This window comes from Botrytis cinerea, chromosome 5 (genome assembly GCF_000143535.2).
Source record: "Botrytis cinerea B05.10 chromosome 5, complete sequence".
Taxonomy (NCBI): Eukaryota; Fungi; Ascomycota; class Leotiomycetes; order Helotiales; family Sclerotiniaceae; genus Botrytis; species Botrytis cinerea.
In genome coordinates this window covers 393016-419392 of record NC_037314.1, presented here as the reverse complement: position 1 = coordinate 419392, position 26377 = coordinate 393016, and the positions used below count along the sequence as shown (strand labels likewise).

The 26377-nt window shown below is 44.5% G+C and overlaps 9 protein-coding genes across 12 annotated transcripts; 3 read left to right on the top strand and 6 right to left on the bottom strand.

Annotated features, from left to right (window-relative positions):
* Positions 1 to 352: 352 nt before the first annotated feature.
* On the bottom strand, positions 353 to 3727 carry BCIN_05g01060 (hypothetical protein). The gene is made up of 2 exons (XM_024692824.1): positions 1979 to 3727; positions 353 to 1926 (listed from the first exon to the last, which is right to left on the bottom strand). Exons 1-2 carry the CDS (start codon positions 2469 to 2471, stop codon positions 626 to 628), a joined length of 1794 nt encoding a protein of 597 aa, XP_024548606.1. The 5' UTR covers positions 2472 to 3727; the 3' UTR covers positions 353 to 625.
* Positions 3728 to 4941: 1214 nt separating this feature from the next.
* Positions 4942 to 7058, top strand: BCIN_05g01050 (hypothetical protein). The gene has a single exon (XM_001552036.2). The coding sequence runs from the start codon at positions 5509 to 5511 to the stop codon at positions 6463 to 6465; it is 957 nt and encodes a 318-aa protein (XP_001552086.2). The 5' UTR covers positions 4942 to 5508; the 3' UTR covers positions 6466 to 7058.
* A 1964-nt stretch (positions 7059 to 9022) lies between these two features.
* Positions 9023 to 12575, top strand: BCIN_05g01040 (hypothetical protein). The gene is made up of 2 exons (XM_001552035.2): positions 9023 to 10102; positions 10165 to 12575. Exons 1-2 carry the CDS (start codon positions 9512 to 9514, stop codon positions 12211 to 12213), a joined length of 2640 nt encoding a protein of 879 aa, XP_001552085.2. The 5' UTR covers positions 9023 to 9511; the 3' UTR covers positions 12214 to 12575.
* Positions 12576 to 12579: 4 nt separating this feature from the next.
* BCIN_05g01030 (hypothetical protein) lies at positions 12580 to 14061 on the bottom strand. Its single transcript, XM_001552034.2, has 2 exons — positions 13898 to 14061; positions 12580 to 13831 (listed from the first exon to the last, which is right to left on the bottom strand). Exons 1-2 carry the CDS (start codon positions 13919 to 13921, stop codon positions 12779 to 12781), a joined length of 1077 nt encoding a protein of 358 aa, XP_001552084.1. The 5' UTR covers positions 13922 to 14061; the 3' UTR covers positions 12580 to 12778.
* A 4-nt stretch (positions 14062 to 14065) lies between these two features.
* BCIN_05g01020 (hypothetical protein) lies at positions 14066 to 14941 on the bottom strand. Its single transcript, XM_001552033.2, has one exon. The coding sequence runs from the start codon at positions 14816 to 14818 to the stop codon at positions 14375 to 14377; it is 444 nt and encodes a 147-aa protein (XP_001552083.1). The 5' UTR covers positions 14819 to 14941; the 3' UTR covers positions 14066 to 14374.
* A 31-nt stretch (positions 14942 to 14972) lies between these two features.
* Bccoq10 lies at positions 14973 to 16173 on the top strand. The gene has a single exon (XM_001552032.2). It carries the CDS (start codon positions 15208 to 15210, stop codon positions 15964 to 15966), a length of 759 nt encoding a protein of 252 aa, XP_001552082.1. The 5' UTR covers positions 14973 to 15207; the 3' UTR covers positions 15967 to 16173.
* Positions 16174 to 18377, bottom strand: BCIN_05g01000 (hypothetical protein). The gene is made up of 3 exons (XM_001552031.2): positions 17457 to 18377; positions 16683 to 17300; positions 16174 to 16463 (listed from the first exon to the last, which is right to left on the bottom strand). The coding sequence occupies exons 1-3, from the start codon at positions 18234 to 18236 to the stop codon at positions 16272 to 16274; spliced, it is 1590 nt and encodes a 529-aa protein (XP_001552081.1). The 5' UTR covers positions 18237 to 18377; the 3' UTR covers positions 16174 to 16271.
* A 433-nt stretch (positions 18378 to 18810) lies between these two features.
* BCIN_05g00990 (hypothetical protein) lies at positions 18811 to 20356 on the bottom strand. Its single transcript, XM_001552030.2, has one exon. It carries the CDS (start codon positions 20113 to 20115, stop codon positions 19006 to 19008), a length of 1110 nt encoding a protein of 369 aa, XP_001552080.1. The 5' UTR covers positions 20116 to 20356; the 3' UTR covers positions 18811 to 19005.
* Positions 20357 to 20512: 156 nt separating this feature from the next.
* Bceaf1 lies at positions 20513 to 26234 on the bottom strand. 4 transcript variants are annotated; one of them, XM_024692823.1, is made up of 6 exons: positions 25835 to 26234; positions 25595 to 25747; positions 22110 to 25506; positions 21439 to 22053; positions 21206 to 21345; positions 20513 to 21153 (listed from the first exon to the last, which is right to left on the bottom strand). In XM_024692823.1, the coding sequence occupies exons 1-6, from the start codon at positions 25894 to 25896 to the stop codon at positions 21102 to 21104; spliced, it is 4419 nt and encodes a 1472-aa protein (XP_024548602.1). In that variant the 5' UTR covers positions 25897 to 26234; the 3' UTR covers positions 20513 to 21101. The 4 variants fall into 4 exon arrangements, with proteins under 4 accessions (XP_024548602.1, XP_024548603.1, XP_024548604.1 ...); XM_024692822.1 differs by having other exon boundaries at positions 21206 to 22053; XM_024692821.1 differs by having other exon boundaries at positions 20513 to 21345.
* Positions 26235 to 26377: the final 143 nt, after the last annotated feature.

The window sequence follows — 26377 nt, the reverse complement described above, 5'->3', positions numbered from 1 at the left end:
GCATTACCATGAAACCAGTCACCATGTTCTTGAATTATCAAGAGTGTTTGGAAGAGCAGAGCACAAGTTTCGATCGAGTTGAATAGTGTATAATCAAATCTCTCATGGATCGAATCGAAACTTCTTGACTTGCAAGAGATTGGAAGAGACTTCATACTTCAAATACTAGAATGAATTTGAATATTGAAATGAGTTCAAACATTGAAATGAATTTGGACATTGTAATGCGTCTAGATGTTGAAGTAAGTTCAGATACTGAAATGGAATGGAATGTGGAACTGAAGTTGAACATTGAAATGAACTGGAATATTGCGATGAATCAGAATATTGAAACGAACCCAAAATACCGAGATGGCTTATTATGCAGCAAAATTAATTTATTAAAATGTGAAGGTACGACTAAAAAAAAGTAGCCCCACTAGATCTTCATACAACTAACATCATTTTCCGTTGAAGAATTACCCTTGGAACATGAATACGATTCAATGCCCCTCATAGACACTTCAGATTTCCTTTCCGCATTTGGGAGTCATACATCTTGAACCCCTCATCCTTCTTCGCTAGGTTAATCCACCCATGCAACTCCAACCACCGATTCTATGCTTCAACAAGAGATTACACACACCTAAACAGGTGACGTGCAACCAAAACTAGATGCTGAACTAGCTCCATCAAAAGCACCCATCAAACCAAGACAACTGGTGTAAATACCCAACGCCGCCGTTGTCAATGCCCCAAGGAAGTAGACAAAGTTGAAGATGTTGAACCACCAATTAACCTTGAATCCCCTAATCCATCTCTTGACGCCCCTATCAACATAACTATACGTCCCAGTTGAAGGATTAAATGACTCTTCTGGAAGCATGGCATCTTTTTGGATCTGGTATCCAAACCCGAGAATAGCTGGAAATGTGTATGTGAATTGGAGAATGAAAAGTGCGCCCACAAGACCGGAAATGTAAGAGAATTGAGGGATTGCAGCACAGACAACGAAAGCGATTGCCCAGTATAGGGGTACCATTGCAATCCAGAGTATTTTACCGGATTTGGTGGTTAAAGGTGGCGCTCTGAGAAGACCTTGGAAAACTTCAATGTATGCCACTTTGATACCAATGTTACCGTAGAGTACGGCGGCAATAAGACCAGTGATCAGATTCATGATGTTTGCTGCAGTTTGCCAGTTGTAGGGCGAAAGACCTTGGATGACAGGATTGAACGAATATTGACCTTGATAAGAATAAACGAAGATACCAAAGAACATGTATACAAAGTAGATGAATAGATCAGCACAGATGAGGCCCTTCCAGAAATCCATGGGATGGCGCATTTCGGCGAGGAAAGCAACAAAAAGCATAGCGCCCCCATAAGAATAAACTGCTTGGTTTAGTCCATTTAGAGAGCCAACGAACCCGTCTCCCCCGGTTGCTTTTCCAGGTGGTGGCGTTCCCGCGTAACGGTGCACTTTACCTGGGCCAAAGGCTTCTCCATACGAAGCTTCAACAGAAGCATAATTAGGAGGTGAATTAGCTACGACACCCATACAGATGAAAATTATGAGGACGTTGATCCAGACTGCGAAGTTTGCGAGCCAGCCGAATCTTTGAAGCGTGCGAATTTGTCCCAAGATCATACCAGCAGCCATGAAAACTATCAAACAAGCAACAAAGCATAGATTTCCCTTGGCGATTTGGGAAATGGATTGGCCGTTGGAGAGAATAAGGATAGACACAGTGAATAAAAGTTGGATGCACTGGGCGACATTGATACCATGACGAGCCCAAGGACCAAAAACACGAAAGAACAGATCAGCAAACGACTTTGCAGGGTATTTATCTGAGTCAAGCGCAAGAAAGATGCTGAAGATTTGCCAGCCGGAGTATAAAGCAAATCCGCCAAATACAGTGTAGAGGGCAATTCCCGGCCCGTCTGTAGCGCGTGTTAATACTGTTCTTGATGTTTGAATGTTTGATTTACTTACAGCCCATCTGGGCAAAGGCCCAAGGAACACTGAAAGGACCAAGGATATCAGTTGTAATGAGATAAAAGACACCTGACCAACCAGCGGTACGAACAGCACGACTCGCATTCTTCCACTCAGCCTCCGAAACAGTTGGTTGTACTGGCCCACCAGGAATAACAGACTTCTCGTCTACACCGTATTTTTCGTTTGAAGTTAAGGTTGTTGCGGGTGGAGTGTCAAATGATTCTTTTGCAGCTTTTCCCGTGGAGAATCGATTCTTGATCGTGGATTTCCAATTTCTCGGTCCTTGAGCAGTAATAAACTTCTCATTCGCAACTTTCTCCTCAGCACGAGTGATTTCGGCCCAGTATATATATTCTTCGAAAGTGATACTAGGGTCATGTATAGAAGGCAGTGCCAGTTCCGTAGCCTTAGCAACATCTATTATGGGATGATGAGGATCTCGTGGATCACCACCTTCTAGGGCGAGACTTGCCATGGGTGTAGTCATGTTGGGCAATATATGGGGAGACCAAGTCAAGGGAATATGCCTCCAAGACTTGCTGTAGAATAAAAATAATAAACGGACTTGGAAACTCCCATCGTGAAGGGAAGATGGAGTATATAAATATCAGTTAACACAATTGAAAACGTGCATGAGAGGGGTAGAAGTGGCGTTTCGCTCACACCTTCTTCAAGTAGCTAACGTGATGATCATGCAGACAAGTATGAACCGAAATATTAATGCATCCGAAGCAATTAGTAGGTATTCCACCAACGGCAAGGACGATGATATTCAAGGGTTTGAATAAAGGACAAAAATTGTGATCGCGATGTATTACCATTGGCTGATTCGCTTTCTAGAATGATAGGTGAAGTTCGCCAAACCTTGATAATTTGACACAATTTCGTAAATAAAGTTTGAAAGCTTCAGAAAGCAGCCAATAGTTCATTATCTTGATAATACTTTCCGGGGTCAAAGCATGGCGGCATGCACACCTTCCTATTCAAGACGGTGGCTTCCAACAGGAGATAATTCCCGTCAAACTGAATGCTGATATCACCAGCTACCCTTCCTTGGACCTGGTCATCTTATGCTTCGCTCTTTGCTTCGCGCCAGCCAAACAGTTATCAATAACTTGTAGAAAAGGCTTGGAAAAGCTTGTTCTAACTTCCGACTACCGATCGCATGTGCTTGGCATGCCGCAATTACTTGCCATGACCATTCACGAGTGCAACGTTGTAAGCATCGAGCATTTCGATGCAGTAGAAGTCCGGCAAGAGGGGAGGCCACTAAAAGCTGACTGTATCTGATTTGAATTCGATGGTGGTAGAGAGTATCGAGAATATTGAAGACATCGACTCTGACATCTACATGATGGCTATTCGCGGCCGGTGGTATCTCTAACAATCTAGTGGGAAGATAGTGATGAGACCGAATCAACGAATGGAAATGAACGATATAATCAGTGGCTTGCTATCTGTGATATTGATTTCTGCCTAACGACAAAATCCTCCGGTGGCACAGAAGCAGGCGACGAGTACAGACAGGCATGTTTTGCTGGGGCTCGAATGTTGATGCGGTTGATGTAACAAACGTTCATGTCCATGAATGACATCGTTGAGAAAATTGAAGATTCGTGATTGGAGGGAACGTGAGCTCATGGTTATTCGGCAAAACTAACTCTGACACGTGATCAATTCTTTTCTCAACTCCGCGGTAAGCATTTCAGCCCACTAGCTATCTCTTGCCTAGATACATTGACCTACATGAGCTGGCTATCGTTGCTCATAGTAGCGGAACAAACACGAGAATGCCAGATGTATCCCAGGCCCCGAATTCTTGTTTCTTGCCCTTGCCCTTGCCCTTGCCCTTGCCTTTGCCTATCCAATCGGCCTAATTACCGCTTAGATGTGTGACCTCATACAATCAATCATGTGTCAAGTGAGGGATTAACAGACTCTCCAATCCTGCTCGAGACGAACCACCGAAATCTTTGATAGCGGTAGTTTTTCGGGAACTCCAACAGTTTTTTATCTTGCCTCAATCTTTCAATTTCCCTCTGAAGGATATTTCATGCTCAGTCAGTGGACATTAGATCCGAAGTTGGACTTGCACTCGGGCTCGCGCTCGCAACTATACCCGTAAAGACTGTCAACTCCTGTACAGCGGAGATTTTGAACAATAGTTTGTTCCTAATCAACCCCATTTTGTCGCGTGGAATCCGCGGACCAGGAATCCCTGAAACTGGCTGGATTCAATGTGTTTATCAAGATGATAAGCAGGGGAAGCATACATGGATATAATTCAAATCAACCACAACGTCGGGAACAACTCAATTTCGTGTGGATCGAAATTCTAGGTTCACCCTTCGATTATCGAATGATATGGTTGATTTGTAAGGTGCTTATTGCATCTCCTGGTCAAGTTTGATCAAAGATAGGGAATCAGCTCACTCACTTCGAAGTGTTGAACGCATATTACTTGATGTTCAAAATAACTTGGACAATTTAGATGTTTGAATACTCGAGTCAATCACTCCTTTCACACAATAGAGCATATGTTTACAAAGAAATGCCCTTCTGAACCATTTTGGTGCATGTCGCATACCTTGCTTTGGAGCCCGTCTTCAGTATCACCCCCTTCCTCTTTCTCTCCATTTTCTTTTTCATTGCCCTCCCCCAACCCACCAGGAGAAGGGGGCGGAATGCTCCTCTCTCCTCTGATATCAAAGAGCCTCAAAAAATGTAATCGCACAATACCAATACAAGATATAGGACTACATTGCAATGTACAAATATATGATCTGATTTAGTATAGAACTGTAATATATTACAGTATACAATTCTTTTATTTTCCTAGAATCTGTTTTTTTTCCCTTTTCTTTTCTTGCCTTTTTCTCATTATTATCTTCCCTTCACTAAGGAGATGGCGGATTGCTCCCCCCCCCCCCCCCCCCCCCCCCCCATCGTTAAAGATCGCCAAAAACATTGTATCGCACTAAAACGATAATGAGCCATATGGTCACACAGTCTGATCTAGTACAAGTGTTTACGGCGTTCAAAAATCTCCCACAAAACCCCCCATCGCGCAAAGCTCGGCACAATGATCTTCTCTCGGGCTCTAAAACACCATTCGCATCAGTGTTTTTACCCTAAATATTCCACCCATATATATGTATGTTCAAGTATAAACATTACCATAAGCCTTCAAGTAGATGGCACAGTGAGTTCCTAGAAACCTATCACGTATGTTGCCTCTGTTGTAGCGGAGTTGCAAGTTTCATAATAAGTGTGAAGAAAACGTTTATATCAATGCAGACTTAAGCACAAACGTTGCACACACTCTCCCTTCGAGCTCTTTGATAGGATTTACTTGTTTTGTCTAGCTATGATCGAGTTCTTTCTATTTGCCTCTCGTGGCTCTGAGGTTGTGACTGGTGTTTCAGTGTCTTTATGCAGATCCAAAACATAATGGCGGAAGTCAAATCTGTGTTCAAATAGACAATTTTGGTTGATCGTTTTGAGAAACATCTAGAGAACTCTTTATGTTCAGTAGAAGTTTTCAAGCTTTTGTCCCAGAATACATATGCTTGACGTCTTCCAGACATGGAACTCGTTACTTTGGCAATTGTCGTTACCCATCAACTTTTCCACAGAAACAATCTCATCGTACAGCATCCGAGCTCTTGATAATGATCAGCGAAGAACCAGCCGCGGAAACCCAGCCGAGTCCCAAAGACGCAGCCCTGGCCCTCCCAATTCAAGTCGTAGCCATGGAAAAAAGCGCACCAGAGTCCAGTGATCCAAAGTCTAATGCACAGCCTCCTCAATTTCAATTACCAGATTTTCGCGATGATCCCGAAAAATCGGACATGTTTTTGAAAGCTACACTGAAGCTTCTCCACCACATGCTCTTTCCATATCACGACCATACAATACGTGCTTTGTCCCCAATTCTCGATGAATACCTGAACATCTGGTCTGAAATCTGCGTCGACAAAAGCGACATTTGTCGTTCTAAGATGGAGAATCTTATCAGGTTAGATTTGAACTTGATGACAGCTCTTGTTGCGGTGCGAGAAAAAAGAGACGAACTTTGGCTGGAATTTAATGGACATGAGGGTGATGAGGGTGACGAGGAGATTCCCGATGCGCGGGAGGTTTATTGCCCTAATTGCGACGAGAGTAGCGAGGAAGATGGGAGCGATGACCTCTGTCACTGTCCCATTCATCCCAACACCGGCACCGAATACCTCGCTTGTGGGATTACAACGAATCCATGGAAACAGAGTCCTGCGGATGAAGACAAGGATTCCGCGAACATTACTGTCGCCTGTAGTGCTCATGGGATGGCGACGCCTAATATTCCTGGGGATAAAAACGACTGCACTTGCCCCTGTGCCACGTGTTGTGCTTCCCGTGGCCTCGACAATGACGATGATAGTTATTTCTTGCCTTCTTCAGAGTTAGAGAGCGAAGATGAGATACCCTGTCAATGTTAGTTGAGTAAAGAAGATTTCCAGTATGAAAGGAATGTTCCCAGCAGGGGCCTATGTCCGACGCAGATACAAGACAATTAGGTTTGTTTGTTGCCTGGTAGAAAGGTTGAGATGGAAAACTTTCTTTGTTCTGCCGAGAGTTGAAGGCTCGTTAGAATTGTCATGCCTCTTTAAAATTCATCATTTGCAAAATTGTGACTTTAAGTGTACTCACGTGTAATTGATTGATTCAAAAAATCCGTGTTTAGCGATCTTGGAAGAATATTATCACAGTCATATTGCATTTTGTAGGGAACAAGTAAGATCAAATAGTGGAACTGATTTAGCCTATCACTTACCGTTTCTATGTTCGTAACAAGTTGACATCTACCAGCTCCCAAATAGATAGCTTACCCAAGAGAATAAACTCATGTTTCAAAGTAAGTTTATCTTAGATTCGACCAATCAGAAGTATCAATATATCTGGAATGCTTGCTCATTGCTGGTAAGGCTGTTCCGTTATTATAATTGAGGAAGGGTTCCATCGGAGTAAAAGAGGAGCAAATCGATACGCTTTCCTGCTGACAGAGTGTTAGCTATTGTTTCTAAATTTCACATGCTGGTATGACCACGACGTATATCATATTGTTAACGAATGATGGTCAGCAAACATGGAGAGACAGTTGAAGGAAAGCAGGTGAACATCTCTTCCTTGATTGTGTTGAGATCAGAACTAGAGCAGACTTTGTTGTATCACATGGAAAACCGTTTGAAATTGCTAGCTTCATTGGTTATCGTCGAGTGTCGAATCCTGACATATCGACTCGAGTTCTTATTGAAATTGACCGAGGCTGGTCATTTTTCCTTTCTTCTAAAAACCAAAAACATAGAAAGGTGCATACAACATTGAGCCAAGAGTCTTACATCCATGAGAAATGGTCACCGCCAAGCCGTGGAATATCATAATGATAGAGGGTATTGGCGGGAGAAGTACATTAGGTCGTTTCCTCCAGAGCATGAGACAGAATGTTGTAGGGGTCCTGACAAGTTTCCAGTCTTTCCTTGCTACTCTCCTCCCGAAAATGGTAGTATAGAGGCCACATGAGCACTATTCTCGGTTCATAAAATACAAACCTGGCACCGAGAAGCAATAGATATTATTCTATTGCCCCAGAATGGTAAGAGCGTAAGCATGTGGCCTAGTCTAGAGGCTCTGAGAGGAGACATTCAAGATAATTCCTACATATCTCGTATTGAATAATGTCACATAGCATACGCCATAGCCTCAGACACTGGTGATATCGGTTGCCCCAAACGATGTTACACAGTATACCGAATATGGTTTACAGGATAGAACAATGAGGAGACATTGCAAGCAAAAGAAGTAATTCCTGCCGTTTAAAGTATGAGTGGATAGTATATGATAAACTAGATCCAAAACTTCGGGGACTAACTTGAGATGGATCCGACGACTTCAGGCTAAGAACTAGCAAAAGAAAAAGATACAGAAAGTATAATGGCACTGTTATGGCCAGGGAAGATTTGGTAATTGCCGTTGAAAGTGCTCTAAGAAATGGAAATCTTTATGTCATGCATGCGTAGTGAAACATACAACAATGGACTTGTTCTGCCAACATGTGATTGCAATATATATCGTTCCATCGATGCGGCAGCGGTACATAGACCCGTCGGGCTTTAACATATCTAATAGTAGACGAAACACCGTTGCATGTCGCGCATATGTACTCCGTAGTACGCGGATTGTGGTAGATACAAATAGGCACCATCACGAGTCGGAGAATAAGGCTATTTTCAAAACTATGACTTCAATTAAATTCAAGGGGTATCGGCAGATTTGAGCTCCCTGGACAAAACTCTTGCCTGTGCTTGTGACGTGAAATTATCATCATCACTACCTTGAGTTGTTGCAGAGGTTTCCCTCCTGTGCAAAATGCGGAGGGACTGCCTCCGAAACCTATTTTGGACAGCCGACAAGCCCTGGTTGCATGGGTACTTCACCGAAACTGTCCGGTAGAATCGTACTTGGAGAATTAGTGCAGAAAGATGGGGTGCAGCAAGATATATTGGGAAGTGCAAAAGCCTCTATAGTATCAAGTTTGGGGTTGTGGTGTTTTACTACATCACATAGGAACCCTGAAAGCAAAACGGGTAAAATAGATGGATGGCTTGTCAAACGCATGAGGTTATACTAGTAGACTCTTGAGGCTGCCATGTGCTCTTGATACTACCGCCAATCAACACCACGATTTTCAAAGCTTTTTGAAAAATTCGGCGTCGTTCTGCAGGTACGGCATTTTAATGCTTGGGGTTTGATGGCACAGTATCCCGGGAAATCGTCCTTGGAAAGCCCTACCGGGGTGCTTGTCACAGTAAATACCTAGTTGATTGTGCGACGGCGAGATCAAGATATCTGTCAATTAGCTTGTGATATTGCAGATAGATCTTCGACTATAGCATCTTTTTCGTGGCCAGATAGTACGCGATTGGTAGAAAGAGAAATCGACACGGATGTTATGCTACTCGGCATTCAGAATGATTTCCAAACTGTTTTGCTCCTTCCGAGGTTATGCGCCGAAGATAATCCGAATCGCTTCCTTGATTCGTCAACTTGATTACCAATCATCAATCCAACACTCCTGTATGATCACAACTCCTCGTTTCTACTCCGTCCGTACATGCAGAAAAATGGATTTCCGAGTTCCTAGTTTTACGAAGATGTTGCAACAGTGTGAAAACGACCAATCAAACTCAATCAAACTGAGCAGTATTGCCTGCCAGAGCTATCATCCCTTCCTTCTTATCCTAGAAGACAAGTCAATATCAAACGCGGGATCAAGACCCCGCATGTAATTATCCCATTTTGGAGCTCCGAAACCTTACATATGAATCCATGAAATTATGATACTTCTTGAACTTGCTACTCGTTGCTCAAGTCAGAGAACTAAGCAAGGCTCAGATATAAGAAGAGTCTTATTCCTTTGATGTTGCTGGTAGATCATTTCACCCACACGCCAACTGTTCTATAAGATACTTGTGTCCCCCTTCTACAATGCGTACAGACCATACCTTCTCAAACAACAATTCACGTCAATCTGCATCTGGATCAGCTTCATCTAATATGGCAGAGCATACCATAATCCCAATCGATCAGAATTGGACCTTCAAACAGGCGGAAGATGAAGATTCTAAATTTCTCCCTGTCGCACAATTTCCCACGAATGTTCATTTGGACCTCATTGCCAATGGCATCATAGAGGATCCTTTCATGGGAAAGAACGAAAATGACGTTCAATGGATTGGTGAGACTGTCTGGACATACAGAACAACGTTTTCATCGCCTACGATATCATCAGAGGACAAAGCTGGCACCAAAGCAGTTCTGGCATTTGATGGATTGGATACGTATGCCACCGTTCTGTTGAATGGAAAAGAAATCCTCAAGACAGATAATATGTTCATACCAGAACGGATTGACATCACATCTCACCTAAAAGACGAGGGAGAAAATGAACTCAAAATCACATTCGAGAGCGCATATCTCAAAGGATGTGCCATAGTGGAGAAGTATCCGGATCATCATTGGGGTTGTTGGAACGGTGATACTTCGAGACTTGCTGTTCGGAAAGCACAATATCACTGGGTATGTAAAAGTTTTGTTGCACAGAGAAGAATTACAAAGCGTTAACATTTTACCTCATTTAGGGATGGGATTGGGGCCCAACCCTCATGACTTGTGGACCATGGCGACCAATAAACCTTGAGCTTTTCACATCTCGCATCTCGGACGTCTATTTCACAAGCAATGTGGATAAATCCTTGAAAACTGCGGAACTCGTTGCGAAGGCGGATGTTCAAGGTGAAGCATCGCAAGTTAAGTTCGATGTTACTTTGGACGGCAAGCCTGTTGCAAGTAAGACAGTTACCTCTTCTGAAGGTTATGCTAGCCACGCATTTACGATTGAAGACCCTGCACTATGGTTTCCTATCAGATATGGTAAACAGCCATTGTATGATCTTACTGCGACGTTGATTCACAATGATAAAAGTATATCAACGCAGACCAAGAAGTTTGGCTTGCGCCGAGCAGAGCTGGTGCAGGATCCTTTGAAAGATCAGCCAGGAACGTCGTTCTTTTTTAGAATTAACAACGTTCCAATTTTCTGTGGTGGTAGTGATTGGATTCCTGCCGACAATTTCATTCCCCGCATCAGCAAAGAAAAGTATTATGATTGGGTTAAGCTAGTAGCAGATGGAAATCAGTTCATGATTCGAGTTTGGGGTGGTGGAATATTTGAGGAACAAGCGTTTTATGATGCTTGCGATGAATTGGGTATTCTGGTATGGCAAGATTTCATGTTCGGTTGTGGAAACTACCCTGCTTTCCCAGACTTTCTCACTTCTGTCAAGAGAGAAGCCGAAGAGAATGTCAAGCTTCTTCGACACCATCCGTCCATCGTTATTTGGGCTGGTAATAACGAAGATTACCAATATCAAGAATCGGAAGGTCTCACTTACGACTTTGACAACAAGGATTCAGAGAGTTGGTTGAAGACCAATTTTCCAGCAAGATACATATATGAGAAAATTTTGGTTGATGCTTGCACCGAACTAATTCCAGATACATACTATCACTTTGGTAGTCCATGGGGCGGAAAGAAAACCACTGATCCTACCGTTGGTGACTTGCATCAGTGGAATGTGTGGCACGGCTCCCAAGAGAAGTATCAAAACTTCGACAAGCTCGTTGGACGTTTCGTCTCAGAATTCGGCATGGAAGCGTTCCCGAACATCAAAACTATAGAAGCATTTCTCCCACTAGGTAAAGACGATCCCGACCGTTTCGCCCAATCCTCCACCGTTGATTTCCACAACAAAGCTGACGGCCACGAGCGCCGTATTGCCCTCTACCTCGTCGAGAATTTCCGCTATGCACCTGATCCCCTTGAGCAATTCATCTATTCCACTCAGCTCATGCAAGCCGAGTGTCTAGCTAGCGCCTATCGACTGTGGAAACGCCAATGGAAGGGACCTAGTAGAGAATACTGCGGAGGTGCCCTAGTGTGGCAAATCAATGATTGCTGGCCCGTAACATCTTGGGCAATCGTCGACTACTTTCTCCGTCCAAAACATGCCTATTACACCGTCAAACGTGAAATGGCTCCCATTTCCCTCGGCATCACGCGCAAAGAACACATTACCCCCAAAGATAAATATACCCGTGCACATCTCACCAAGAAAACACAAATCGAAATCTGGGGTTCCAACCTAGGTCTCGAAGATATCACGGCCGACGTCCTGGTCAAAGCATTCGACGTCATCACCGGCCAAGAAACCTACTCCAAAACCATCGCTTCCTCTCTCCTCCTCCCCGAAAATCGTTCCACGGAAATAATCGCCCTGGACGTCCCCGTGCAAACCCCAAACTCAGACGAAGAATCCCGCACCGTGGTCGCCGCATATCTCATCCAAGACGGCGTGCACATCGCTCGCTACATCAATTGGCCCGAACCATTAAAATACGTTCATTTACAAAAACCCACCGATCTGCGCGTCAAATTGTCGGAAGATGCAAAGACAGTGGAGATTAGCAGCGAGGTTCCGGTGAAGGGGGTAGCGCTCGAATGCGAGGATGAAGAGGTGGTGTTTGAGGATAATTTGGTGGATGTGGTGCCGGGTGAGATGGTTAAAGTCGGGGTTAAGGGAGCGAAGGCGGGTACGAGCATTGGAGTGAGGTATTTGGGGATGATTTAGAGAATTGTGATTGCTATTCTCCTGTTTTCTTCTGCTTCTGGTGTTCTTCTTTCTTCATTTTCTTTTTCTCAAAGTGGATCGGTTTTGTTTTATAGGGTCGCAGTAACGATTGAATGATTTTTTTTTATGATGGATTGGTGCTAGGGGGGAATTTTTTTCATGAAATAGATGAATACAAAGATCTGTCTTTCCATGTTGTTAAATCTCATCTCCTGATAGCATATACATACAAACCAGACGAATACACCTATTCTTCGTAGGCTGGAAGTATGAACTTGTTTTAGGATAATTGTATCTTACCTGGAACCCATCGAAACAACCTACGCGATCGCAACACAGCCCAAGAGGAATTCAGATGAACAGCCATACTAGTACAGAGGACATATATTCATTCAGTTAACTATATACAATAATACACTTGCAGAGAACAAGATTCCCCTATTTTCAATTTGGCACTTCAGATGGGATATCCTGATCCCTCATCGTCCATGCCCCTTCATTTCCCAAAACGCTTACACTCTGCCTACCTCGACTCCTACGCTACAATATGCACAATCCATGACATTTAATTTTCATTTGGTCCCTTGATCAAGACCTTAATCCCCTTTCCTTCCTTCACACTCTTGAAAGCCTGCTCCGCATCCTCAAATTGCACTTCGCCAGTAATCAATTTCTTTACATCTACCTTCCCTGTACTAACCAATTGAAGAGCCAATGTATAATCACCACTTCCATATCTGAAACTTCCCTTTGCCGTGATTTCCTTAGTGCACAGTTCCATAATTGGGAAGTTGATGTCTGCTTTGCCCATTCCTCCTTGAACATATGTTCCTCCGCGACGTACGACATTTATAGAGGTTTGAATGGAGGGTTCTGCTCCACTGGCATCTATAACCACATCTGCGCCATCTGGAAGTCCGATTTCAGATTTCAGAGTTGCAGCGTTCTCTGCGGCGGAGACACGTTGAGGAGTAAAGGTGTGGGTAGCGGCAAAAGATTTCGCGAATTCGAGACGGCTAGGTTGGATATCTGCTGCGACGATGATAGATGCTCCGTATGCACGAGCCACTGCCATACATAATAGACCAACGGGACCTGCTCCCATTACCACGACAGATTGTCCTGGGGTAATCACAGCTTGCTTGCAAATATGGACTGCTACAGCAAGAGGCTCAAGTAGAGCACCTTCTTGAAGCGATACATGCTCTGGGAGTTTATAACAGAAATCTGCTGGAGAAGAATAAAATCCTGTAAGAGTACCATCGATAGGAGGGGTGGCCGCAAAATGCATTTCGGGACACAGGTTATAATGACCCGAAAGACAAGATGGACAACGACGACATGGATAACCAGGTTCGAGAGCAATACGATCGCCAACCTTCAGACTTTTGACTGCCGAACCGACGCTAACAATTGTACCAGCGGATTCGTGGCCAAGAATCATAGGATCTTTCACAACGTAGGAACCGATTGCTCCTTCAACCCAATAATGAACATCGGATCCGCAGATACCAGTATAGTTTATGGCAATGAGAACATCGTGTTCAGATTCGAGTTTGGGAACTGGCCTCTCCTCAAATTTAACAGAGAAAGGCTTTTCGAGAACGAATGACTTGTTCTACAGGAGACGAGAACGTTAGAAAGAAGCTTTGGAAAACAGGGCAAGACATGGAGTATCTCTTACGCTTTTTCCTGATATATCTGCCATTGTGTTTGAGGATTATTACACCAGATAATTGTCAAATTCCGAATCGTTTTGTTTTGTAGATTGAAGAATTGAGTTGAAGAATTGAAAACGAGATGTGTAGTTTCGAGCTGTGGATTGAGCCGGTCATATCACCCCACCCCACTCTGGGATCGACCCCGCGACGATTTATCCATGTTTATCCGCTCCAATCAGACCATATGATGCCATGGAAGAAAGTAATCCGAAAATCCCGTGAATTCGGTGGGAAGGTGCGACGAGAGCCTCAATTACATTGAAGGTTATGCGACAATGAAGGTATATGCGCTTGATGATATATGTGTATTGCTTGTTTGATCGATGTCCTTTCGCGCATTCGAAAGTCGACTGCAGTGTGAATTTGGTTTTCGCTCGGCTGACGTCATTGTCGACGATGTATAAATGCTTCACCGGCAATGAATTTGTCACGTCTTTCACTCATCGACGAAGGGACTTGTAGCCGAAGTAAATTATCCAAGCCAGACTGGTGAGGCCAGACATCCCAAATCCAAACGTCTCTCTTGGCGCGTTGCTCGTTTGGGAACTCGTACTCAGACTACCGGTGATCGTCGTGGTTGACATGGTACTACTGAATTCAGTGACGGTGGATACATCACCCAGAGCTGTTTCTTGGGGCGACGGAGTTGTGATTCCTGTGGCAGTGATGGACAATGAAGGAGTTGTAGAAGCAGCAGCAGGGAGAGATCTATTATAAGAGCATGTTGCCGGAGTGAAGGTGGTCCAGGAGCTAAGTGCTGGAATATAAGTCGACACAGCAGTATCACACAGCATAGTATATCCGATCCTGTAACTCTCCGACGTTACGTTCTCGATGGAATTATTGAACGAACTCGAAGTTGGAGAAGGGGAAGGGGAAGCCATGGCTAGAGAATGCGGCAATTAAGGAAGATACGTGAAAGTAAACATGCAAAAATCCGATATTAGAATGTACAAGTACTTCGAGTTACTCTCCAAAAACAAGAAACAAGACAATAACTCCAATTCTAGATCATGAGAGGCGGTGAACACTTATTTTGGCAGAATTTTTCAATGACGGTTACGATAATTGGAGGTCATCAATGCCGTAGAACCCAAGTACTACCAGAGCTAAATCAGCTCCCAACTTTTCCGGTTACTTCAATTCTTGTGGCCAATTGATAAATTATGAAGTTCGAAACCATATAACCTCAATTGAAATCAACAACCCATTCACAACCCTCTCAATCGCTTTCCTCTTACCCCGCAGCCATATCAATTATCATCACCTCAAAATGTCTACTCCAATGAGAGGCATGCTCCGCACCCTACGTCCGGCATCTGCTTTCCGCACATTTGCCCCCTCAACCCGACGATCGTTCATAACTCTCCCCGGCAGCGAACCGCAAATTCTAACCGAAAAGCGAATCCTGCCCTACAAATCTTCATCCCTCTACAGTCTAATCGCCGACGTGGACAGCTACTCGACCTTCGTCCCCTACTGCACCTCTTCCGTTGTAACTAAATGGTCCGCACCCGATTCCACTGGGAAAAAATGGCCCGCTGAAGCAAATCTCACCGTTGGCTGGGCCGGCGTTGAAGAAACCTTCACTTCCAAGCTTCTCTGCGTTCCTGGCACTATCGTCGAAGCACTCGGTGGGGATGCCGCAACTTCCATTCCTGAATCCAACGTTCCTCATCATTCGGAAACATACCATAAGTCCGCTTCTGCCAACAGTATATTTCAAAGTCTCAATACGCGCTGGTCATTGAAGCCTTTCCATTACAAACCACCGAGCGGACAGCCACAAACTGATAAGACGGAACACGATGCGAGAGAACAAACGGAGGTGAACTTGGTAATCGAATTTCAGTTTGCGAATCCTTTATACACGGCGTTGAGTAAAGCGGTTGCACCTCAGGTAGCACCAAAGATGATTGAGGCGTTTGAGTTGAGAGCTAGAAAGTTGTTGGATGGGCCTGGGGCGGGTAAGGTTGATAACAAGACATCATTAGGCCATGCATTTGATACAGCTAAGAAACTCGGTGCTTAAAATGGGGGATTAGATTCATTTGATGAAAATTATAGAGTCATCGTGTTCTGAATATACTGTACTATATAATGACAATTCTCAAGGCGATAAACTCGTTGTATTATTAGTTGCGCTGCTGCAGGGCAATATTATTGAAAAATGGTTCCGTCTCACCATATTAAATGAGACCAATTCAATGCTTCAATGCTTCATACGAATACTGGTGTATGCTTGATTCACTCGATGTTTGAGACAGGGCGATATATACTTCGAATTGAAATACTGATATCTATATTCCACTCTTCTTCACTAAAACGACCCCGCCCTCACAGCCCGGCCTCATGCAACTTAACGTTAACCCCATTCCCACTACACATCGTCAATGTCACATTAAACGTGACGTCCGTCTTGTCCACGCTTTCCATCTGATCATATTTCTGCAGTAATCTGATGATAAAGAACCCGGCTTCTGTGAGTGCGTATTGTTGCCCTATACAGACGCGGGGGCCACCATTGAACTATAGACTTGTGTTAGTGTGGGCTCACATTTGTGATACCTTTAAGAAATTGGGAAGGTTGTGTGAAGTTGGAAGGATTGGAGATGTATTCAAACGTGTCAGGGAGATGTTGCAAACTCGACGGAGTGTTTTATCTAGACTAATGAAGCTTGCTTCGGAAGTAGAAGACAGTAGGAGAGGAAGTAAAAGAAGGTGAGAAAGGCGACATAATGAACATACCGGTAAGTAATCCCAACCCCCCTTCCTTCCTTCCCATCTCTCCGGTTTAAACTCATCCGCATCCTCACCCCAAAGCTCCTTTCGTCTATGCAACGCAAAAACACTATACTCCACTACCGTACCCTTTTTCACAAAAATCTTGCTATTCCCATCCTTACCACCACCACGTGGCAACGTAGTATCTTTGTTTGCCACTCTCATGTTCCATGGCACTAACGGATACAATCTTAACGTTTCATTCAGAACCCATTGGAGATATCTGCAAGTCTTGATATGCGTAAATGTGATATTTTTCGGCTCACTGAAAGTGCCAAATTCCTCCAGGACTATCTCTCTTAATTTTTGGTAGCGTGTGGCATCTCGGGCTAGTCTGAGTATAGTAAAGCCAAGAAGAGATGCTGTGGTATCCCGACCCGCGAGGAGGATGTTCATGACCTGCGCACGTAGTTCCATCGGATCCCGGGTTTTCTCTGCTAAGGCTTCGAAGAAAACGTAACGATCTGAATCGCCGACATCCCCGGCTGCTTTCATTTTCTCGAGATTTCCGGCAACTATCCGATCAATTACTTGATGGCAAGTTTTGGTGGCCTTCCTGAAACCACTTGGCCACACCAGCCACTGAAATTCGAGATGGTTAGCAGGGCTATCGTAGAGGAGTTTTGATGAGGATGGGCAAATAGCTTGGGCTACATTGGGAAATTAAAGAGATCTAAAACCTGGAAATTCACCCGCTTTGGAGTTCAAGAGATGTGAAAAAGATTGAAGCGCACTCACAGCATATGAAGCAAATTTCGATCTCTTCGCCAAGCTCATGTTTCCAATATCGAATTGTGTTGCAAAGGCGTCGACATCTTTCACCTCACCCGTGATGTCGAGGGCAGTTTTCATTCCCGCAAGTTGACTCTCAACACTCTGACCCAAAAGAAATTCCGTTGCCGTATCCAACGTGAATCGGAACAACAAAGGCTGAACATCTATTTCGCCCGTCCAACCATCTTTTTCAATTCCAGGTAGAGCCTCCAGCAAGACCTGGAAATGTCTTTCTTCCATTTCCAAATCGCTTAGATTATCCCTTGCAAATTGTGGTCTCATAAGTGCCCTCGATCGTTCCCAATCTTTCCCATCTTGTGCAAATATACCAGGGCCCAAGAATGGTATGAGATTATTATTCCTTTGAGCACCCAAATCGAAGTCGGGAAATTGTGTTCCAAGCATTGCTTTGATGTTTTTTTCGTCAATAGTTGCAAAGCCATCGTTGCCGAGAATGGAATTGCTATAGGTAAGAGCATTCAATCTTTTGTATTCATTTTGAATGTCGGTAGGGAAAGTCTTTGCCGCGAGGGAGTTAAGAGTTCGGGTCACCTGATCAATGCCTAAAGGAAGACGATTCTTTTGGGCAGGAGGATTTTTGCAATCAAGCTTCTTGGCTTTAACACGACGAAGATGTGATAGTATTAGCTTGTTGACAATGATATAGACTGCGTAAGAAACCACGACAATTATGACTGTTGGTTTGGTAGGATACCCCAACATTGCACCCGTGGAGTGGTCCATGGTCGATAGAAATGATCAAAAAGCTTGAGATTCGAAGTTGACAGAGAGAGATAAAGAAAGAAAAGGCCAAACTTTCTGTATTTATACAACATCTGGTTCCACTCAACTCCAAGACACTTGCATGATGGTTCACGGAGCTCCGCACGATTGAAGAAGTGGACATGTTGATCGATATGTAAGCTTACAGAAGTAGCTAATAACACCATGAGCCTGTAGAACTAACTACCATGGCGGATGAAATAGATTATTCGAAACGGAAGGTGCTGCCAACCGGCTCTCGATGTTCGTGCAATGATGCTCGCATGTGATGAGATTGGACAGAATATTTCACTCTCCGCCTTGAATGTTTGAAACCCCCTCACTACAAGTCTCGATCGACTGTTTTGTTTCTCGGGAACATGGTACGATTGCGGATTCCGGTCTATGTTTTGATTCCGGAGCCAGTTTTTTTGTCCAACAATCCGGTACTTATTCCTGTGACGTCTGGGATAAAACATAATCGTTGGACCTTACCCGGTATGTATGGTTACTACCGACAGATAAGTATGTAAGATTTCATATCCGAGGATGATTTTGTGGAGAGGTCATTGGTGTAGCAAGTTGTAGAATGACATCTTTGGATGGAGAACAATATGTAACATTGTCAAAACAGGTTACCGAGATGATCCGCCACCCTCGGCTGTTGAATTACAGGATTACTATAGACAATTCTTATGTGGCTTCGGTGATATGAAAATACTCGATTTTCCGTGCACCACGTCCAAACGATTCACCGACTCCTGCGCTCCCTGTGGTCATCTCTATCTCTCCTATATGATTTGTCACGATCATGATGGCGATCTCTTTCCCTTTCCCTTTCCCCATCACGACCCTCATCTCTATCTCTACGATGACTTCTCTCATCTCTCTCCCTGGCGTAGTCACCCATTTTCTTCTTATCCCTATCACTTCCTCGATGTGAATGAGACGAACCCCCAGGTCGTAACCTTTTGGCATCGGTCTTCTGAACCCAGGCCCCTAGTTCCTCTGCATCTTTCAGTTCCTTTGCTCCTAAGCCTAATAAATTCTGCCTCCTCTTGACCTCTTTTCCACCACCTTTTCTTTCTTTACCATCCCACCCCATTCCTCTTAATAGCGCGGCGCCGAATTCTTCTACCGGCACCGCATCATAATCTTCTAATGTCGAAATATCTGGTGCGGATGCAATAGCTCTCTTGTAGGCATCTTCTTCTGTGACCAAATCATTTCCGTTTTCATTAACAGAAGCAATGATCAAGTCTGGCCCATTTCGTTTCGACTCGACCCCCATCAATGCCTCGATTGCCAGCTCGTCCTCAGTTTTAATCTTTGGATTATCTTCCACTTTCGCCGCTTGTGTAGTCTGTTCAATGGTTCGCTCACTATCGATCAACTCCTCCTTGACTTTAGTCTTCACAGTCAATCCCCATTTTATCTCCTCATCATTCCCTTTCACAACATCTGCCTTTTCTTCGTTCTCTTCCCCAGCCCTCCTCCTCTGCTCCTCCTCTGGCAACAAATTCCTCCCCCTTCCTTTCCTCTCTCTCGCTTCCCCCTTCCAATCTTTATTCTCTTGTTTCGGAATAACTAGTGGCGCAGCCACTCTCTTCTCATCTCCCTCTCTGATAACGCCTCCATCTGCAAACCCCGTAACAGCCTCATGCTTTACCCTTCTCGCACTTGTCCCATTATCTGAGTTATCTGAATCTTCGTCGTCGTGCGCAAAACTGCTTCTAGGCCGCTTTCCTAACCCCGACTTGGGCTGCGGCCTACCATTGGATTTCAGCGAACCATTTTTAGACCCTGCGCCCAAGGAGAAACCCTTCATGGAAATTTTGGGCGCATCGCTCGATGGCAACATTCTCGATCGCGGGATATAGATTCGGAGCGTATGGGCGTAATCCAAAGGATGGTTCGAGCAACGCGTGAATAGAAGATATGCACGGCTACCTAATCTGAGTATTCGACGACAACAGTTAATAATTGGTATTTTGCTCAAAAATAAAAATCTCTCAGAACGCTTTAATGATAAAATTGAAAGATGTATTTTGTGATTGAAGTGTTACAAACTTTATGTATGTTGCGACTCAGCTTAAATTACCATATATTTAGGATGCTCCAAACACAGCATTTAAGCCGATATAGTGGGTCCATCTAAACTAACACGTGATTGTGTTTTTATCGATACGCAGAGCCCTCTCATTTTATCTGGAAGAGAGACCCAGGCCAGGTCAATTTTGATTAGATATCTCGACAAATATCGTCAGACTTTCATTATTAGACTACATATGGAGTTGCAAATAAAAGAATCAAGTTACATCATTTTTTGGAAGAAAAAAGCCGAACAAAGTTTTAATTAGATGATTTTTCGAATTGTCTCTCTGGCAAGTGAATCAAAAGGAAATAATGCACTTGTGGTCATTTGAGGCATGTTTTGTCTCCTCCGAATAGTTATCATCACAACTCTGGAACTAGATTATCGATGCTTTTCAGAAATCAGTAAGTCAAGGAAATAGTTAAAGACAGAGAAGTAGAGAACGAAAATGCTCAATCATGCTAGGTTTGCGGAATGCACAAGGTACAATAACTGTACATATGTTCACTAATGCTTCTTAATTCAATAAGTCATCTGCGAGCAATGCTAGCAAAACTGAGTGCAAGCTCTTAAACTCTTGTAAGAGCTCAGCAAGATCTATGTATACTTCTACAATCGTCGTCCCTTCAAAAGCACTTGACACGGCAAACCAAACCCATACAACGTTTGCTTCGTCGCGACCGATTAATCAATGCTTCATTTTACCCCATTTTGTTGCGCCCCATTGCCATTCCCTTGCCCTCGATTTTGGTTCACGATGGCTTGCGAGTGCTGTTGCTGCTGTTGTGCTGCCTGCTGTTGTGCCTGCTGAGTAATTAGTCTCTGCTGATGATGATTACTCAACATTTGAGCATACATCTGCGGACTAGCATTCTCGATGCCGATTGGCGGTGGTCGCTGTCCTCCTTGACCATTCATTCCAATGTTGTTGTTGCCGGCCGCTGCGTTCATAGCACTGGTTGCTATGCCGCTTGGAGGTTGGACCAAGCCTCGCTGCTGCAAATGCCTGTTGTTAGCATATGCAGCTATATTTTCACCCACCAACTTGTGGATTTCGTTTGGAGACGCATTGGGATTGGCTTTTTTTACGTTTTGTGCTATTTCACTGAACGGAACATTTGGAGGCAGGCCACCATTAGGAAGTCCGGAAGGAGGCAGGTCTAGCCGAGGAGAGCCTGCTTGAGCTGGAGAAGGCGCTGATATACCAGGAGAACCAGCCATACCATTGATATGGTTGCTATTGTAAGAATTCATATTATTGGGCATGAATCCAGGCTGCGCAGGCATGCCATTCATTCGTGGAGGGGAGTTCTGTGCCTGTCCTGGATGTGGGCTATTCTGCTGCTGCGCCATGCTCTGCATATGTTGTTGTTGTCTTTGTTGCAGAGCAGCACGACGAGCGCCATCTGCAAGCTCAGGTGTTAAGGCAGGATTCAATGGTAACCCTCCCTGCATTTGAGCTTGCGGAACACCATTGGACATTGCTTGCGGAATCCGAAGATTGTTGGGCATCGGCCCAACTCCAGCCATGTGAGGGGGCAACGGACGAGGTCTATTCTGTCCAGGAACAGCGAGATGGCCGTTTCCGTTAGGTTGTCCAATCGGGGGAACGAGACCGTTCGGAAGAGCTGGACCACGTTGTGGCAAGCCATTGGGGTGAGCTTGTTGCTGCTGAATTGCATTTCTTTGGCGAGCTTGTGCTTCCTGATGCGGTGTCAGTATGTTTACATAAATTTGGGTAAAGTCTTGTGACTACTTACTCTTCTAACTTGCTCCTGCCGTAGCTGGAAGGCAGCCATGCTTTTCTTGTATTGCTCCTCTCGGTCATGTTTCAAACGACTAAACTCTTGAGGGGTCTTGATAGGTGTCCATGTTTGAGTTGGTTCGGCTGGCTTTCTTGCTGCAGCCTGTGCAGCAGTCAACTGCTGCTTTTGAGCAGAGTTCTCGCGTTTTTTCGCTAATCTTCTCATGGCATCAATTAAGCTTAAATGTTTTTGATTCCTCCGTTTCTCCACACGTTGGGTGGTCGTAGTTCGCTTTCGAGGTGGGACTGGTTGACCATTCACGATGGGTTGCCGGGCAGCTTCAGCAGCCATAATCTGAAGATTACGCTGGGCTGCCTCCATTCTGTTGTTATAGGCCTTGAAGTATGCGGTTTTTTGCATTTCTGCAGGTAAGCCTTCTAAAGCTATCCATCGTTCAAAACATTCCCAAGGCGTACGTCTCTCAGCGCCTGATGAAAATAGCGATCGGCTTGATAACATATTCGAAATAAGCGACCAATTGTAAGCATACTCTCGTACGTGTCTCTTTAACTCGTCGTCCTCGGAACAAGTCCACTGTGAACATGAGCGATTCTCGAAGAAACTTTGCACTGGCATAGGAAATTCTGAAGGTGGCCGAAATTGATGTCCAGCATGAATACGGTCGCGGATATGCTTGTTGGCGGGGTCAAATAAACCAATGTTGGTTTGTTCAGGCGGTAAAAGAGACTTCTCACGCCTAGATTCATCTATTTCGGCATCTTCATCTTCACTGTCTTCTTCATACTCAAATCGGCTCCTCTTCCGCGAGGGGCCCTGAAACTTCAATTCCATTCTGCCTTCTACGTACTTACTGATACCGACCGCGGGTCGTCTCCAGAAGCGATCAGGGTCAACTTCAGAGGTAGGCAAGTCATTGCAAGGAACACTGAGTGGCGCACCATATAAGGGCAATTCCTCTAACAGTTTATCGGTTGCAGGAGATCTACTCAATCCAAAAACAACATCATCATCCTGAAGGCCGAAGATCGCAGTAGGGCTGACAGTATCTATAAGACTAAGGCGAAGTTCATCATCGACATCGTCCATTGGAGAATCAAATTCTGCAGAGGCGATCAGTTCGGGAGTGGGGTGCGAAAGAGATTTACTAGTCTCATCATCCATTTCAACATCCTTCGAGGTTTCAGCCAGGACTAATGCTGGGCGAGTAGCATTTACTTGTAGGATTTTTCGTTCCTCGACGCTAGCTTCGAACCACTCGGCACAAGCATATGCTAGGTTCTTAGCCACTGCCATTTTCCACTTTCGTTCTTCACGAAAATCTGTTCGCATCCATTTCGCTTCTTGAAGAAGGACGTCCCAATGCGTAGTTGGCCGAATGGGTTCTTCGGATCGCTTAGGCTGGCGTAGAGACCATTTGGAAGTGTTCTGGAGCCCATATATGCGCTTCAGAATCCTTGTAGTTTGATTCTCAGTTATGGGCACAAAAGCATTTGAGGTCGTGATAGTTTTGTGAGCGGTTTGTAGTAGTCCGTCCAATGGCGGATAGCCTGTTTTTTGTGTGTTGTGGCTATTGAGATACAAACACGCGAAGTAATCGTCATAAGGAGATGCTGCATGTGCTGCATGTGAATTAGCACCCCTAGGCACCAAAGTGATATCGTTGACTCTGGGACCGGGAGTAGGCTTCTTAGCAAACACGACCGTTGAAAGTCTACTTTGATTCTTCTCCTTTGATTTTTGGAGCAGACTACGAGTAGAACCTGGCGTACTTCCTCTTGAAGGGGAGTTAACAGCCGATTCAGTATCTAGCTTGCTAACAGGACTTCTCGCAGAAGTAGGAGAGGTGTTCGGCGCCGGTGTTTCGCCTAGGATCTCAGATACAGACTTATGTCTGATTGCCCCTGAAGCGACTCTTGTCGTCATACGCTCAATTGGCGCTTGAACTGGAACGGGCGTTGACGATGATGCTTTGCGCGTTGTAGGAGTAGACATCGCAGATGGTGGCGTCTTAGCATCAGAGGGCATCTGCATTGGGGTCTCTTCAAGAACGGAGGTTGGCTCTTTTGCATTTGTGATAGGACCACTTTCTAACGTAGTTTGACTTTCAGATGAATCCTTGACACTAGCGACATCCAAGTCCATAGCGTCGACTGGAGTTTGTCCCTCACCCTCCGAATCTGGTACTTCGTTTGCTTTGGGGGTCGGACGAACCTTTTCGCTTCGCACTGTTTCATCTGCCAGCGAAGCATTTGCCCCGTCGCCGGCTCTTTCCACAGCGATTTTTTTCTCCGAATTTCTGTCCTGCTGTGCCAGTAGTTTAAGATCTTCAGCACCCTGCGAACTCGAAGCTTCAGAATCTGCTATCTCAGTAACCGCAGCAATTTTGGAGCCGGCAGCGGCTTGGTCTTCCATACGAAGTTGAGCATCAGCTGACATTGAATTACTACCCAGTGCCTCAGTACTAGAGAGTTCATTTTGAGTCTTGTGTCTGCTGTTGTGTTCATCTTCCTGAGCAATGTCCTCGCGATTCGACTTTGGCTCTGTTGAAGGCTTGAGATCGACGTCATTATCTGGGTTTTTAGCCTCTTCGTAGCGAGAATTATCATTCTCAGGGCTTGTATCTGCAGAAACATCGTGCCGGGCAGGGGTTGTGGTTGAATGTGCATCGATTGTTGAACTTGGAGAGGAAGGTAAATCCACGGCAATCCTAAGTGAATTCGTGATTGAATGTCTACCTCTATCCCCTGTGTGCTCGCGTGCCTTCTCCATCTCCTCTATTCGGGCTTCTTGAACCTCTTTCGGTGGTAAATGAGCAGTTGCAGCATGATGATTCTCATCATTCGCGCCAAAGATAACTGGCTCTTGCAGGTTCGCAACGTCTTCGGCAGATGGAGGTACGGCTTCCCTTGGATTCACTCCAGGGCTTCCAGGAGGGCTTTCCACTACTGTCTTGATACGATCGACTTCGAAATTTCTACTGGACAAATCATGCTGTTGCTGTTGACTTTGCGCCGCATTCGTAAGATGACTAGCTATTTCAGGTGCCTCCTCCACGGAAGAAATAATGTCTGCAGAAGACTCGGTCGGTGAATTTGTCTGCAAGCTCTTCGAGGGCGATCTGCGTATAGAAACGCCAGTCGCTGCTGCTGTTGCCCTAACGTCATCTCCATTTCTCTCGATATTTCGTCCTTCGTTACTGTTCTCAATTGGAGGAGTGCCACGGCTCTTTCGTGGTATTGCACCATCGCTTTTGAAATAATGTTCTATTTTATGAGACGCATCTTTTACCAAAAGGTCCTTGCCTGTTTGGCGAATTGCTGATTTTTGTTTCAAGGAATCGGATCGAAGTTGTCGTCGGGCGGGTAGATTTGATTCATTGAAGGGTCGATCTCTGTAAGTGAGATTAGTAAATTCTACAGGAAATGTAGAGCGGTTTCAATAGTATTAAAATTTGTGCATGATAGAACTATGGTACATACTGTAAGATATCACAAGCCTCGAGAAATTGTGCCTCTGCGGAATTGGTTGGTGGAGCATTAGAGTCTATCCCAAGGATTACAGGTATAGGGCCCTCATTGTCGCAAACTGCGAACAACTCGCGAAGTTTCCTCTTTCTCGATGAATTAATTCGACTACCACGGTTAGTATCATAAAATCAATATCAAACGATGCAGAAAACGATGCGACATCAATTGACAGCATTCGAATAATTAAATTACCTTGCTTCATCTTGTTTTGATCGTAAAAGGCGATTGCGAATGGGCGCTCCAACCTCGCTCATAATATCGCGACCGCGACATCCGTTTTTTAAAAAAACGGATATAGTCCCGATCTTAATGAAAGATTCTGAGATGCTTCAAATAATTAATTCAATGAAAACTGGTGGTTGTGAATTGATAGTAGATGGGTGTTCAAAATTGCTATATCACCGTGTTCAAAAATTGCATGGGAAGGACAATCAAACATTAGGCAATCCGCGATTTTGGGCATTTTAAGCGATTCCCCAAAAGAAGCGTCATAGCCTTTAAAGCATATTTTCTTTCTCCGTTAAGTTTACAAGTTTGCCTTTTGAGTTTCGAGTTATGGTCAAGTCTTTCGTTCTGGTATTATTGGGGAAGCTGTTAGATTTTGCAAAGTTATATGTTCAGGTGTTAACAAAATGTTTCGTGGGCATCTTTGTGTTGCATCGTAACCGAGGTGAGGTGAGGGTCTGGAGAATGTGAAGTCAGCCACATACAACAAATTCACATTGTGTTGAGCAA